Source organism: Gracilinanus agilis, chromosome 2, assembly GCF_016433145.1.
Source record: "Gracilinanus agilis isolate LMUSP501 chromosome 2, AgileGrace, whole genome shotgun sequence".
Lineage (NCBI taxonomy): Eukaryota > Metazoa > Chordata > Mammalia > Didelphimorphia > Didelphidae > Gracilinanus > Gracilinanus agilis.
The window spans coordinates 38,348,533-38,365,119 of record NC_058131.1 but is presented as its reverse complement, the minus strand read 5'-3'; the positions used below and the strand labels follow the sequence as shown (position 1 = coordinate 38,365,119).

Genomic DNA, 16,587 nt, shown 5'->3' with positions numbered 1-16,587 from the left:
CATCACCCCTGGTCTTATAGAACCCCCAACAGCCCACAAGGCAGGTCAAAGAGACTTTTAAAGGTCAAATATTAAAATCTGTAAGGAACGTTGGAGGTCATCTAGGCACAGGAGCATAGAACTCATCCCAGAGGACCTCTAGAGGAAACCTGATCCAACCCTAATTCTACAGATAAGTAAACTGAGGCCCAGAAAAGTTAGGTGAGTCATCAGGCTAGCACTTGGAGATTGCTATAATGACCAGTTTAGAGCTAGAAGGCATTTGGAGGGCCGAGGCTCATCGATTTCAGGCTAAAAGGGGTCTTACAGGTCATTGGATCCTAGACAGTCAGCTGGAAGGTACTTCAGAAATCAGAGACCACCCACCCGTTTTATAAATATGGAAACTGAGGCACAGAAAGAGAGAGAGAGAATAACTTGTTCTGGCTCACAGAAATCATACATGGCAGAACCAGGCATCAAACTTGTGTCCTCTAGCTATAAATCTGTCTTTCTTCCCACCGTGCCATGCTGATCTGAATCCCATGCCACCTCCAACCCTAAACCCATGCTCCAAGGCTGACTAATGAGAGACCCCCGTGGGCATTAAGGAAACAAAGTGCCTACTGCCAGGAAGCACAAGTTGGCTACTGTGAGCTGTGGGGGGCTGACAGATAGGGGTTGGATAGCTCAGCTCCTTTCATGATGCCTGATCCCATTTTGGAGTCGGGTGGAAACTTGGAAAGGCAAAGCAGAGGACATGGAGGGAGCTACAACTGCCCTAAGAGAAAAGGCAAAGGAGACAAATTCCAGCAATGTCCTTCAGTGCCCGCAGGGAGCTCGGAGCCAGAGGACCATCCCTCCACTCCCAACTTTTGTCTACTGGTGGCAGGATCCCCTCCCTCAGAACCCCAGAGCCCTGGTGCCCAGTTCATCTCCCTACCTGCCACCATGCCAGCGATGGCAGAAGAGGCATAACTGCCCTGGCCACTGGTGGGGATGTGGGGTGGGTATCCGGGCAGCGTGGGTCCCACCATCTCCCGCCCTGAAAAAAAGAAAAAGAAGCCACCATCAGCCAAGGATTCAGCCTTTGCCCTCTCTTTGGGAGGAGCCTGGGGTCTTTTCTTCTGTGGGTTGCTCCTGCTTTAGATATCCCCTCATGTTCCTCTCCAAATCCTACTCAGGTTGCTTCCTCCATGAAGCCTTCCCCGACTGTTCCTACCCTGCACTGATGTCTGTCCGGCTCATGAAGTCTATATTGGCAGCTGATTTCACACTGTTTTCTAATAATAGCATGAGCACTGCTATCATTTCACCAAATGAAATGATAAACTCCTAGAGAGCAGAAGCTATGTCTCATACTCCCCACTCTATTCCCCACAGTGCCTAGAATAGTGTTAGGCATATGGTTGGCCTCAATTCATCAATCAACAAACATATATTTTTTTTAAACCCTTAACTTCTGTGTATTGGCTCCAAGGCAGAAGAGCGGTAAGGGTGGGCAATGGGGGTCAAGTGACTTGCCCAGGGTCACACAGCTGTGAAGTGTCTGAGGCCGGATTTGAACCTAGGACCTCCCATCTCTAGTCCTCACTCTCAATCTACCAGCTACCCAGCTGCCCAATCAACAAACATTTTTGAAGCAACTACTATGTGCCAGAAACTATAGTAAGTGATAGGGATTCAAAGACAAAAATGAAGAGTCCTTGCCCTCAGGGAGCTCACATTCTATTCATTTGACAAGGTAATTTGGATTGCTTGATTTCTTTTCTTTGTTTCTAGTGCCTGGCACATAGTAGGTGCTTAATAAATGCTTGTTGATTGTTGAATGATTCAAGGACATACAGAGTAGAAAAAAGTGATTAGAAGTGGGGAGCACTTGTAGTTGTCGTGACAGAAAAGGCCTCATGTCCAAGGGGGTGCTTGAGCTGAGTATGGAAGGAAACAAGAGATTCCATGAAGCAGAGATGAGGAGCGAGTGAATTCTAGGCACGGGCTATCCCGAGAACCCAAAGTCCCTAGACATGGGTCCCTTGGCATGGGCAGAAGCAAACAGTGGCTTGGTGAGCTAAGAGTGGACTTCAGCATCTGGGTGGCACAACCATTCTGCTGCTGCTGTCACCCTCCATCATGGAGGACTGGTAATTAATAGGCAACCAGGAATAGCTTGCTTAGTCTTGTGCCTCAATGGAACCATTCAGCCCCAGGAAACATACATCTATTTCTGAGTGGAGACAGTAGCTAGTTGGAAAGTGCTTGATCATCTTGGAAGCCCAATAGAAAGGGGAGAGATGGAATTTATTGTTATTATTTTAATTAGGGGCACCCCCATAGTATGGGCCGAACAGTATCCATGGGTCCCTGGTATCCTAAAGCTTGTTTAAAAAACACAAATATAAAGCTCTACCATGAATGGATTGCCCACAATCTGTCCCAATTTCCAAGTTTCCTTTCCTTTCCCATCTCTCCCTACCCGGGTCATGGTCCTCCTCCACCTCTAACTCTCTGGCACCAATAAGTGTTCAGAGATGCCATCCAGGTATCTGCCATCTCCTCCAAGTATAACCTCCTTGTTTCTGCTCTCAATCTTCCTGAGTGCCTTCTAGCACTCTAACTTACCTTGACTGTCTCCTGGGCAGTGGCTGCCTCAGGAGCAGAGCTGACCTTTAGCTCGCCCCCCCACCATTTGCCTCTGAGGACCCTTGGAAAAACATGCCCTCCATGGGTGGCCGATCCTACCAGGCACCGCTCCTCCCTGCTATCACTCCCTACGAAAGCAGATAAGCTGTTGCTCCCCCTTTTCCCTAATCTGAAGCCTCCCTACAGACCATTCTTCTGCCCCAAGACATGATGGGAACAAGATACGACATTGTACTAGTGTCCAGAAATAAGGCAGCTCATACTGACAAAGCACGTTGACGGTTTACCAAGTGTCTTCCTCACCTTCCTTCAAGGTAGGACGCACAAATACAAAAGAGGGACTTCAGTGTCCTCAGCTGTAAAATGAGGGAATTGGACTATCAGAGACAGAATAGTTTATTAGAGAGAACACTGGATTCACAGTCAAGAAGATGTAGGTTCAAATTCCGTCTCAGATTCTTGTTTGCTAAGAGTCCCTGGACAAGTCACTTAAATTCTCTGAGCCTCGGGTTCCTCAGCTGTAAAATGACGAGATCACGTTGGATCCATTCACGTGTAGGGTCCCTTCTAGCTCTAAGTCTATGATCCCATGATATCTCCGCCCAAGCAAACTTGGCCCCATCTTTGCCTTGGGAAGGTACATGACTGGAGAAGGGGCTCAAAGCTTGTGAATGCCAGAGGCTGGAAATGACCGCAGGTCCTTCCGACCTATCCACTAATTTAAGCTGCCGTGAGTAGCATTGCCCCCATTTGACAGTCAAGGACACTGAGGTTGAAGGACGTTAATTTTTTTCACAATCACCTAAGTAGGAGCTGTCTCATTTGGGGGCTGAACCCCAAATTTCCTGATTCGGGGGCCAGAGCTCTTTCAAGCCCACCACAAGGATGAGAGAGAGGAAGACGGATCCCTTGGAGGCAAAACACCATCTCCGAGTCACCTGCACACAACTAGGCTGCCCCCCTGAAGCCCTGAGAAGCAGCAATTCTTACGGGGGGCTCTGTAACTGGCTTGGGGTGCCCCCTAAGGTCTCCAAGCCTCAGTTTCCTCCCTCCTATGAAGGTGACAAGAATTCTCACCCGCCTCACCCACGACCTCATCTGATCTTCCTAAGCATAAAAGCACCAAACGAAGGGACAATCTTTGCTGCCGCTTTGGGGAGGGCTGTGCAGTGAGATCCCAAGTCTTCAGCTCAGCCAAGTTCAAATTCAGGGAAAATCAGGGAATTGTGCTGCCGGCAGAGCTTGCTTGGAACAGCGATGCCATTTTCCTCAAAAGACTGCCTGGAAATTGAGTTCTTGTAAAGCAAATCCTATTTTAAATGCATTATTTGGCCTGCAAGTTTAGATTGCTGGACGCCAGGTTTGTTTGCAACACAGGCAATCTATCATGGAAACTGGACCCAGTCAGGCAAAACCCAGCCAGGAGCTCTTAGGTAGGGCCCTATTTACAGCACACAATGATAACTGAGGGAGAGACTTCAGAATGAGAAACACTGCCAGGAAACTGAGTTTAAGGCAGGGCAGCGAAAAGAGCTAGCTTGGCTTGGACTCAAAGTCAAAAGACTTGGGGTCAAGTCTCAGCTCTGACATTTATTAGCAACATGACTTTGGGCAATTCCAAGCCTCAGTTTCCCCATCTGTAAAACAGGTGAACAATGCTGGCACTACCTACCCTAAAGAATACCCCAAAGTGCTATATTATGATATTATCACCCACCTCTCCTGGTAGTTTTGAGGATGAAATGAAATAATGTAAATAAAATATATCTGTTGGGGAATAACAAGAAATGTAAGGGGTTTTCTGTTAGTGGACCAAACCTTGATTTCATTGGTTTAAAGAATTCCTCAGGATAACCCCCCCCCACCAATGTATATTGGTATATTATATTATATATCTACCTATGTTGGTATATTATATATCGACATATGTTGGTATATTATATATCAACACATATTGGTATATTATATTATATATCTATGTTTATTGGTATATTATATATGAACATATGTTGGCATATTATATATCAACATATGTTAGTATATTATATATCTACCTATGTTGGTATATTATATATCAACATATATTGGTATATTATATATCAATGTATTTTGGTATATTATTTATCTATGTATGTTGGTATATTATATATCTACCTATGTTGGTATATTATATATCTATGTATGTTGGTATATTATATATCTCTCTTAGTATATTATATATCAGCATATGTTGGTGTATTATATATCTGTGTATGTTGATATATATCAATGTAATGTTGGCATATTATATAATTTATTTTGATATATTATATGTCAACATATATTGGTATATTATATATCAATGTATTTTGGTATATTATTTATCTACGTATGTTGGTATATTACATATCAATGTATGTTGGTATATTATATATCCATGTATTTTGGCATATATACCTCTGCCTGGCAAAGTCTCAGAGAGCTCTCTAGGACATTAAGAGATGAAGTGACTTGCCCAGAATCATAAAGACAATATAAGGTAGAGATTGGACTTGAACTCAGGTCTTTGGGACTCCAAGGCTAGTCTCTATCTGCTCTACCCCACTGCCTTTGAAGGTACAGTGTTGTTATCATTCTTATACTCCCCAAATGTAAATACACATCCTTGTTTTGACTGGAAAACTCAGACTTTTTTTTTCCCCGAATGAACAGCAAAGCTAAACACAGAGAATTTTCCGGCTACAGCACCAGAAGGAAGGAACAGAAGAGAATTGCTAATGAGACAAGAAAGCATGTGAGTCTAGGAATGAGGATTATATATGTGCACCCAAGGGAAGGGGGTGGGACAGGTGTGGGGGAGAGAGAGTCAGATTTGACTCGGGGATGATGGGTCGTGAAAAAAGATGCTGACTTGGAAGAAACACAAAGCCACCAGGAGATGTAGCTTCCTAGCCCCAGATTTGAGAGGAGAAGCTGACCCTGAGCCTCAGTTTCCTCATCTGTAAATGAGGGGGGATGGGATGAGATGATTTCTAAAGTCCCCTCCAGCTCTGAGAGGACTTTTATTATTCTATCACCTCCCTCTATCTTACACCCTTCATTAACTTTAATGCTCTTTTTCATTGTTCAAGTCATCACCCTCACCAACCACTGCCCTACCTCTATATAACCTTGCCTCCCTAGAGTGCTCCAGATTTCAAGACTGCCCTTTCCACTGTGGTCACAAAGGAGTTGTATCCATTCTACACACATTTTGGCACAGTTGGTCCTTCTGAGAAAATGAATCCATTGTCCTTACCTCCTGGAAGACTAAGGCAGTCACTCTCTTTCTCGATACCCTTCTCTGAGATCCATCACTCAAAGCCCTCCTGCCTCTTCTCTGACCCTCTTTTTGATTCTTCCTTGAGATTCATTAGAGACATGATTCTCTGCCTTACTCTTTCCTGATTTGTCTTGGGCTCTCTCCAAAGCTTCTGGGCTCCCTGTCATTATCCTTCTTCAAATAATAATAATAATAATAATAATAATAATTATCATTATTATTATTATTAATGATTTATATAGCACTTTCAGGATTGCAAAATACTTCCCATATGTAAACTAATGATTTCTCAAGGCATCCAGTTCCACTTTTGGATAGCTCTAAGGGCTGTGATCTTTTTCCTTATCTTAAACAGAAATCTGCCTCTACACAATATCTATGGATTACTCCTCATCCTTCCATGCATGGTACTTAAAGATAGCTATTGTGGGCTCCACTTCCTCTTCTCTTTTCCAGGCTAAACATCCCCAGTTTGATCCTAGAATATCACGGTCTCTCTGGTGCTCTCACCCTTTGGTGCTCTCCCTTGGATGCCTTCAAGCTTGTTAATGCCCTTTCTAAAATGGGGTGCCCAGGATTGACCACATTGACCATAGCTCTTCTAGAATTCTGGGTCTCATCAGACCAAAAGCAGAAAGCTGAGAACAAGCTAGGATGAATCAATGGTACACCTGTCATGGGAAAAGATGGAAAAGGGCAGGGTCAGGGTCTCCATGGATCTTCATTCATGTCTAGAAGAATAGATTTGACTAGAGAGATAGAAATGTCGGGAAGCTAGTTGGTGCAGTGGATAGAACACTGGACTGGAGTCAGAAAGACCTGAGTTATCTGGCCTCAGACACTTCCCAGCTGTGTGACCCTGGGCAAGTCACTTAACCGCCATTGCCTAACCCTTACCACCCTTCTGCCTTAGAATCAATAGATGAAAGGTAAAGGTTGGTTTTTTGAAGAGAATTAATTGAAAATTCTTGTAGAACTCCAATTCAAAATGGGATCATGGTGTAACGTGGCAGCCAAAAATCAGTCTGAAGGGTCTTTAATCTGTGCCAATAGCAGTGCTCAGAGTATGTGGGAAGTGACAGGCACTGAGAATCTCTGGCTTCCTTCCAAGCTCAAACAACCACCTCCCTGCAAGAGCCACCCACCTCCCCAATCAGCTGGTACTGTTTTCATGATTACTTTCCCATGCACTTGTGGTTTCCTTCTAGAGGATGTAGGGTAGCAACGATTTTTCTTTTGTGTCTCCAGTGCCTGGGATACAGTAAGGGCTTAATAAATGCCTGTTAACTGATTGACTCCTAATCATACGACACTCTGTTTTGGTCTTGAATATGGTGTTCATTTGCAAGCATAACATTTTAGAAGAGACATTAAGAAAGTAAAGCACACCCAAGATGGTGAGAGTCTATGTCATATTCCAGATGAAAATTGATGGAGGGTAATTGAGACCTTTGTTGGGGTTTTTGTTTGTTTTGTTTTAGCCTAGCATTTATATAGTGCTTTCAGATTTTGCAAAGAATTTAACATATTATCTCATTCGATCCTAACAATAGCCCTGCGAGGTAGATGCTATTATTATGCCCATTTTACAGATGAGGAAACTGAAGCAGACAGAAATTAAATGCCATCCTGAATTCCTTCAACTAATCCTCATATCATAAATTCATTGTCTTTCACAATCCTAGCTGTCCCACTCTGAACACTCCTCAGTTTACAATTATCCTTCTTAAATCATGGCACCTGAAACAGAACAAAATAGTGCCGGTGAGATCCGACAGGGGCAGAGAATACAATGGAATTCTTCCTGGAGGCAATGTTTTTGTAGCTAAGTCCAACATTTTCTCTTTCATGTGTTAGGACAGAACTCTGGACTGCCCAGGATAATGCTGGTCATTCTCTTCTTGCTTCCAAACTCTCCTGTCTCATTGCCAACCATTCCAAGCAGCCCCATGCTGGTTCCCTTCCTGAGGTCGTCACCATTCTATACAAAAACAGAATCACCTGCCATGTTCGTGCTCCATCTCAGAAGGACATTTCTCCCCTCCGGCGTCCTACCTGCCCCATTCCCTCGTCCCTTCCGGCATTCCTTCTCTCTCTCAGATTCTCGTTGGATCTAGGCTAAATGGCCCGTCTCTACCCACTTCATTCACTTTTGCAATGTCCCTCTTGTCTTCCTCTGTCCCAGCTTCTACTTAATCAGGTTTCCTTTCTCTTCCCAAAAGCCTTCTTACATTCAACACGGCGTTGGGGAGAGAAAGACGTTTCCAGTTGCCAAGTGGCAATAAACAAGAACGGCACCAGGGACAGATGTTCATCCTGAGACTATTTGGAAAAACATGATTTACAGTGTCAACAACTGTGAGCTTACCCAGCTGTTTATGCTGCTAGGTTGTTTGCAGAGATTCCTCTCTCCTGGAGACCTAAATGGGGCCAGCCCCCTGTTTAATGACTAGAAATCTGGGCCAGCGCTGTCCCCTACTCTTCCTTTGTGCCTTCTGTTCTATTGTTAATGAATTGTCTTTCAGAGTAAAACGATACTCTTTCTCCCTCTCCAAATTAGTTTTATATAATTGACGTTTGCTTATAAATATACCTATTGTCTTAATCCCTCTCTGCCCACACTCACTGACCCCAAAGTCCTTGAGGATGGACACTGTTTCATTTTGCTTTCATATGCCCCAAAGGAGCGAGGTGGTGTAGCGGACAGAGCACTGGACCTAGAGTCATGAAAACCCAATCTGCCTCTGTTTTTCCAACTGTAAAATGGGGATAATAATCATTTACCTCCTGGGTTTCTTGTGACAACCAAATAGGATAATATTTTTTAGCACAGCCCCTGGTACATAGTAGGTATTTAATAAATATTTGTTCTCTTTTCTTCCCTTAGCACATAATAAATGCTCAATAAATGTATGTTAAATTGGGGGTAAAAGAAGAAAAACGATTGGGCAAGAATCCTGCCTCCTATTTCCATGCCCGAAGATATTCCAGGTCTTCCCTCAACATGATTTCATCGAAGCTAAAACTCAGCCCCTAGACCTCCTGGTCCATATTCTACACTATTCCTTGCAGATTTGGGGAAGAGGGTTAGTTGGGCTGCCAAACTCTGGAAGATGCCTCTTTCTTCCATGCACTCTTCTAGATGCTTCCTTCCCTCCATGCCACACCTGACCTGACCTCATGGAAACCATGGAAATGGATATGATGGGGGGAGTGGAGAGGCAGAGACATACAGAGAAAGATAGATAGATAGATAGATAGATAGATAGATAGATAGATAGATAGATAGATAGATAGATAGATAGATGGATGATAGATGGATGGAAGGATGGAAGGACAAGAGAGAGAGAGAGACAGAGAGAGACATAGACAGACAGAGACAGAGACAGAGAGAGAACATTTATTGAGTGCCAGGAATTATGCATGGAGGAAAGGATGGAATAAAGTAGCAAGACAAGGGAGTGGGCCCCCCACAAGGGGATGGTGGTTGACTGATAACCTTATAGACCCTCCCACGATGCCCTGCATGGGCCCCCCAGGACCTCCCTGTCCATACCTGCAAGGAGGGCCTGGCCCGTGAACTGCCCATACACGGAGGCAGCATGGGGAAAAGCATTGAAGGATGGGACCGAGGCACCAGCTGGGCCCCCGGAGCCGACTTGCTGCAGATCCAAAAAGGCCGAGCTAGATAAAGAGGAAGGGGTGGAGCTAGAACTGGACCCATCGGGGGTTTCCTGCTTTATGGCGAAGGGTGAATGAGGATCTGCCGAAGGGAGGGAGACAAACAATGAGAGAGGGGTGTGAGATGATATGATGAGAAACCATGCACAAAATCAAAACATGAGATGCCAAGGGGACAGGATGGCTGCGGGGGGCCAAGGGAGGAGGGGGGTACCTGGGGCTCCTCCTCTCTTTGAGGAAGGGGGCCTCAGCATCACCAGGAAAGACAAGGCTGGATCTTTGTCCCTCCTACTCTGGGTCCTCCTGGAGGGTCAATGAGAAGAGGACCATGGAAGGGGAGGAGGCAAAAGATGGGTCTATTTCCACACTGGGTCTCTCCTATGTGTTCAGGACCACAGGGTGAGGAAATAACTTTCTAAACAGCATCTACTGACCCTTATTCTTTGCTGAGTTGGGACAAGGGGAGACAAAAAAGGAAGGAGGAGCCAGGACATGATGTGTGATTCATCTGGCCCCTCTGGCTGAGCTGTGGCTACCCCTAGTTAGATTTCTAGCAGCGTGGTCCATCTTCTCTTGCCTGGCCCTGGGAACCCTCTAAGATCCTTCTTCTAGCTAAACCCACCTCATTCTCCTGCAGCTGCACCCCAGCACGATCCCTGCCCCTCATACCTGCCACCACAGGGTACGTCTGGTGAGCCGAGAGGTTGCGACCAAGCGGTGTATTGGAAGGGGTCAGCGTGGCCTTCCCATCATCCATGGCACTATTGAGCAGGGGCAGAGGATAGAGACCCTGAGGAGCAAAGAAAAGTCAGTACATAGAGAGCCCTAAACTCATCGGATCTGGTCTTAGCAGGATGAGGTCAGAAGTTATCCCAAAACTTTTAGACCTATCAACAGAGTGGACATCTTCCATTTCCATGTTTTTGTTAACCTCGTGCCTGATAGACTTGCCTTCCTCACCTCTGCCTTGCAGAAAACCTAATTTTTCTTCAAAATCATAGCTCAGGTACCACCCCCAACAGCATACTTTCCCTGGTCCACTCCCCACTCCAGTTATTAATTTTCTTCCCGACATCTGAAATTTGTTTTGTATTTACCCTGTATGTATTTTATATATATTTGTCTATGTCCATCTTCCCTCCCCCACAACACCAGAAGTCTCTTTAGGGTTGAGACTTTTATTTTTTCTTTATATAAATGCCAGTACCTTGCACAATACCTTGTAAAAAGTAGGGCCTTTTTAAAAATTATATTTCTTTTTAAATGTATTTGTGATCTGTCCCTCTTGTTTTTCCTCTAAAGGAAAAAAAAAAAAGAAAAGTAAAACCCTGATTATAAACACACATAGTCCAGCAAAACAAATTCCCACATTGGCCATGGCCAATAATGTGTCTGAAGACCTCTGGACTCATGGTTAATCCTTGTACTGATTGGAGTTAAAGTTCTAAAGTCTTTCAAAGTTGCTTTTCTCTATCTCACTGTTTTCATTGTAGAAATAGTTTGCCTAGGTCAGTGATGGCAAACCTTTTAGAGACTGAGTACCTAAATTGCAACCCTCGGGCCACACGTAAGCCCCTGCCTTACCCCAGACAGGGGAGGGAGGAAATGCTCCCATTGGGCTGCTGGGCAGAGGGGTGGGTGGTGAGAGAAATGTCCTCAGGCATGCATGGAGAGAGGGAGGGAAGAAGCCCTCTCCGGCATGTGTGCCATAGGTTTGCCAACACAGTCCTAGGTCAACCATCATAAACACTTAATGTTGAGTTGCATTGAATTTCGATCAGCATTTACTGGTAACAATAGCTCCCATGAATATGGCTCTTTGGGTATTTCAGATTTTATTCAGCATTAGTCTGTAAGCAAAGCATTATCTCTATTTTCTAAATGGGGAAACTGAGCCAAACAGTTCAATGGTACTTGCCCAAGTCACAAAGTCAGGAAATAAATGTCAATTCTGACCCAAAGGCCAGTGCTCTTTCCACCGCTCTGTATTGGCCCTTAACTAGCTCTATGACCCCCGCCCCAATTTTCCCTGTCATGTATCTCTCTTTAATTTCTCCAGATATTTACCAAACCCACTTCTAATCTTTGCTCTTTCCTCTTACAAACTATCTTCTCCATGCCTTAGCTTCATAACTCCAATGGCCTCCCCACTTGTCAGTCTGGCTGTGAGGATTCACAGCAACAATGTCTTCCCAGAAAACCAAGTATTAATCTTAACTTCTTTTGGTTGTCTTTCAAAATAAGAACCAAATTTGAAGCCCTGACTCCCCAGAGAAACTCTAATTCTACTCATCTCTCTGATCCAGAAGCAAATTGGATTGATGGACCAAACATGGAAAGAATCAAACCTCAGAGATGACCCTCAAATTGCACTAGCTTCTCAAGGTCTTCAGGTTACCTGAACATGGGGATAGCCCAATTTAAAGGAACAACTGAAACTATCCAGTGTATAGAGGGCTAGAATTAGAGTCAGAAAAACCTGGATCTGAATTCTATCTCAGACATTTACTGTGTGGGCAAGTAACTTAATATCTCTGTACCTCATTTTCTTCATTTACAAAATGAGATAACTGAACTCAACCACCTCCTATGAACCTATGACCTATTTTTTTCCTCTCTGGACCTCAGCCTCACTGTTTGGACACAAAGAAAGTGATAAAGTTTTCTAGGGCATGTAACTCATTGTGAATTCACAGAATAAGTCAGAGGATTGCAGTGTTGGCAGGGACATTAAAGGTAATTGAATCCAACTTCCCCATCAACTTAGAAGGAAACTTTCTGAGCTGAACCTTGAGGAACTCACTCTTAAGATTCAAACTTGTTTGATCAACTGATTAAAAAATATGCCAGGGTTATTATACCAGTCAATCAGTCAGTCAATAAATATTTATTTCACAAAAAAAAGTCCTGCAAGAAGAGATACCCTAACCATAGGTAGCATAAAATACCTGGAAGTATATTTGTCAAGCAAGACAAGCATAGGAACTACATGAACAAAATTATAAAATATTTTTATATAAAGCCAGGTTTAAATATTTGGAAAAATATTAACTGTTCATGGGTGGGCAGAGCCAATATAATAACGAACCCAAAAATTATTGGTTAAGCATATTCTGTTCCAATAACTGTGATAAACACTAGGAATGTTCCCCCCAAAAAAATACCTTTCCTTAAGAAGCTCACATTGTAATGGAGGAGAAAACAAGTAACTACTTTGTATACTCAAGATATATGCAAAGGAGAAGGGAGGATTATTATTTAAGGAGGAAAAGTATGAAGTTGGGAATGGAGTAAAAATGGGGATGACCAGAAGGGTCTCCAACAGAAGTGGAACTTGAGCCATATTGTATAACAGGGTTTTTCTCTAGACTCAAGTGAAGATCATTTATTACCCTTAGTTTCCCTTAGATATTTAGGGTTAATTTCAATAAGAAAATGATTGAGATTCCCAAAAGGCATATCACCCATTGTTAATATTTCAATTTGAATTCTTACCAGCCTTCATGTACTCTGCAGACGTTAATGCTAATATCTTTTGGGATACTTCTCCCTCAAAGCAGGAATTCAGCCAAAATCAACACACACACACACACACACACACACACACACACACACACACGTACTGCATAAAGAGGTAACCTCATGGCACTCCAAACTCTTTCATCTTGGGGCTTTACAAAAGTCCCCCTTTTGGTTCATTTTGTCTTCACCAGGGGGACACGAAGAAAGAGCACAGACTCTGGAGTCCCAGGACCTCTGTTTCTTCTTCCATAAAACAAGGGGGTTGGAAAAGAGAACCAGCAAGGCCCCCTTCCAGGTCTAGGATGGATCCTGGTACCCTAATTCACTCAACCACTCTGGTGACTGAGTAAAATGAGGGATTTGAACTCGGGATCTCTGAGGTCCTTCAGAGCTTTGGATTAAGAGCCTACCTAGCAATATCAGCACCCCCACAGGAGCCAGAAGCGAAGCCCACACAGCCAGACACAACAGGAGCCCCATACAAGAACATCGCTCCCCATTCACTCACAAACACAGGCTGTTTAAAATTTCACACAGATCCAAAGCCAAGCAAAGATCTGTTACATAACAAAACCACCGGCTGTGATTACTCCTAATTATTTTCACTGAAGTCGGGTCTCCGAGGAACCACGTCGCTTTCCAGTTGTGTGGTGGGCGCTTCTGGAAGCCACATTAAATCATTCCGGCCACCAGAGCGCCACTGAGGGCACTGAAGCAGTCACTAACTAAATGGTCTTCAAGTTACAAATCTTCCCAAGGAAGGAATGATGGAGGGAAAGGATCTATAGCTTAGGATCAGACTGTACTGGTGCTGCTTTGAACCCAGAATGCAGACATTGAATGAAATCCCTGCTTTGTCGGAGATTTGTTTTTTCCTTAAACTTTTACCTTCTGTGTTAGTGCCAATTCTAAGACAGAAGAGTACCAAGGGCTAGACAATCAGGGTTAAGTGACTTGCCCAGGATCACTCAGCTAGAAAGTGTCTGAGGTCAAATTTGAACCCAGATCCTTCCAACTGCAAGCCTGGCACTCCTCTATCCCCTGTGCTACCTAGCTACCCCCCACCTCCACTTATTTTTTTTTTAATTTTAAGAACACCTTGTGGCCATTTCTACTTGTTCTTCCTTCCCTGTCCTGTCTCTGAACCATCAATATTCCCAAAGAATTCATCGATATTCCATTGATGTATCACTTTTTTTTACACTTTGGACATGGAGTGGTCTTGCTAGATGATGGGCATTCATTCAGAGATTTTTAAAGTCTCAAAAGTCTTGGGGTTTTTGCTTAAAAGTTCATTTTAAATTGCATTAAGACTTCTGGGATACCTTGCAATAACGATAGAGAGCTCATTCATTTTTTTTAAGTCCTCAGAAAACCAGCCTAACACCTTTTCCCTAGTCCAAACTCAGGGATGATTGATTTGTTTCAAGTGAATCGAGTTCATGTTTGGGGATGGTGTTCCCACGGATCTCCTCCTTCCTGGTATCAGGGATCGCCCCTGACCTCTCTTGCTGAAGATCCCTACCCAGGAGAAGCTCTTCTGACTCTGACCTGCTGTGATTTAATCACCAGAACTGAAGCATCCTGAGCTTTTTGTTATCACTGGTCTACTAGATCTCCAAACTATGAGGAACCTCAGAGGTCATCTAGTCCAAACCCTTTCTTTTACAGAGAGGGAAACTGAGGCCCAAGGAAGTCAATGCTGCACAGGTAGTCAGCAACGGAGATGGGATTTGAACCCAGGTCCTGTGACTCCAAAGCCAGTGTTCTTCCCACTATATCACACTGCCTAGTTCTCATTTCTAGACGAAGAATGGCTTTGTCCTCTTATCGTAAGCCGAGACAACCCAAGTGAGTGAGCAAGAGAGAGAACGTGAGCCAATATGTCAAGATTCTAAGCTAACTCGGAGGATGAGTGAGCCCTGCAAGGGACGCCCTGAGATTCCTAGTTTCCATTCTGGGTCTTTCCCTCTGTCCAGCTAAGGCCAATACGAAGAGGGCCAAAGCAGGGGCCAAGATCGGCTGTTCATGAGACAGAGGATGAGATGGGCGATGGAAGAGTGAGAGACGGAGGGCAGGAGAGCCGGCGGCCGGCAGAACGACTCCCAGCAAAGCCAGCTTGCTCTCGTCCCCAGATGTGCCATAATAGATGCACGAAGACCAGTCCAGTGCCAGGCTTCTGTCCCCACTCATCTCCGCTAACCCTCCTCCTCTCCTTAGACCTGACGAGGCAAGTTGGGAAGGGGGTGGGAGGGGAGGAAGGACAGGCTGAGAAATGGAACCAGTCCTCAGGAAACGTGGCATCCACAGAAGCCTTCCCCAGAGTCATGGCCGGGTTTCATTGGTTCTCAGCAGGCTGGCCCATTGTTCTCCAGCAGGCTGGCTCAATCACACGGATCGGGCTCTCTCTACACACTCTTGGAGCAGACCTCATTTCCCTCCATGGAGCCAAGGACGCCTTCTCTGCTGACTCGCCAATGAGCATCCCGGTCCTCTTCTTCTCAGACTTGCTGATAGCCCGTTCTCCATGGCCCCCTCTTCACAGCACCCACGGGTGCTGGTAAAAATCGCTGATGCAGTTCCCTCCCCAGCTGCAGGCATTGGCCCAAGCCCAGCTCCCCATAAAGCCGACGCCGACAATTCACTCCATTACTGGTAGCCGCACCGTAGACCCAGTCAACCCTTGAAGGCTGGCCGCAGAAGAAGAGGCCCCCCAGGAGGCTGGAACACTTGTGAACTTGGACATTTCCGCACCACACATCAGGGAGGGCCAAGCATAAATATGGAAAGCAGAATTGGGCTGGGCAGCCAGAAAGTAAGTAGAGGAAAAGTCAAGGAGCTTTGGGTCAAAGGATGGAGAAGAGGGGAGTCAACAGCTCTGGGGGAGTGCTAGAGCTGAGGCTTTGGGAGGAGAGTAAAATGTCTTTCCTTGGTGTCCTCACCAACCTACCTCCCCAAGATTCCTGAGTCAGTCCTGTGACCCATCCTGCCTCCCCTAATGTTATCCCTTGGAAACAAAACTTCCCTCTTGGTCTCAGCCTTCATTTCTCTAGTCCTATCATCTTATCTTTCCTCAGTGGCTCGAGAAGGCTAACAGAGGTCTGAATGGACTGAAAAATGGGAGTTAGGAGAGGGAAGCCTTTTGACAATAACTGAGGGATGCACCAATTATCAGCACCCCAAAAAAACATTGGACTGGGAGTAGAAACTTAGGTTCTTTCAGGGGTGGGTTAGTAAACATTTAACAACCGGCTCTCCCCTCCCCTGCAAAAAACTTATGCATAACACACTTTTAGATTTAATCTACATTATTAACATTTTCTTCATCACTTTTTCCAAGTCCAAATAGTCAACAAAACAGTAAAGCAAGCTCTGATGTGTAGCATTTGCCGACTTCAGAAGAATAAATGCTCACGCTGAAAATTTCACAATTGGCTCTCCAAGAGCCTGTACAAACTGGCTCT

General features: G+C 44.7%; 1 protein-coding gene across 3 annotated transcripts in view; it reads right to left on the bottom strand.

The window, feature by feature from the left end:
- Nucleotides 1-6: 6 nt before the first annotated feature.
- PAX8 (paired box 8) overlaps nt 7-16,587 on the bottom strand; it is an 83,148-nt gene continuing 66,567 nt past the window's right edge. For all 3 annotated transcript variants that reach the window (XM_044663083.1, XM_044663085.1, XM_044663084.1), the window contains exons 8-10: nt 10,271-10,391; nt 9,477-9,683; nt 7-1,024 (exon numbers count right to left, since the gene is read on the bottom strand). In XM_044663083.1, coding sequence (XP_044519018.1) covers nt 750-1,024; nt 9,477-9,683; nt 10,271-10,391 — 603 coding nt within the window. In that variant the 3' untranslated portion in view covers nt 7-749. The remainder of the gene's footprint in view (nt 1,025-9,476; nt 9,684-10,270; nt 10,392-16,587) is intronic.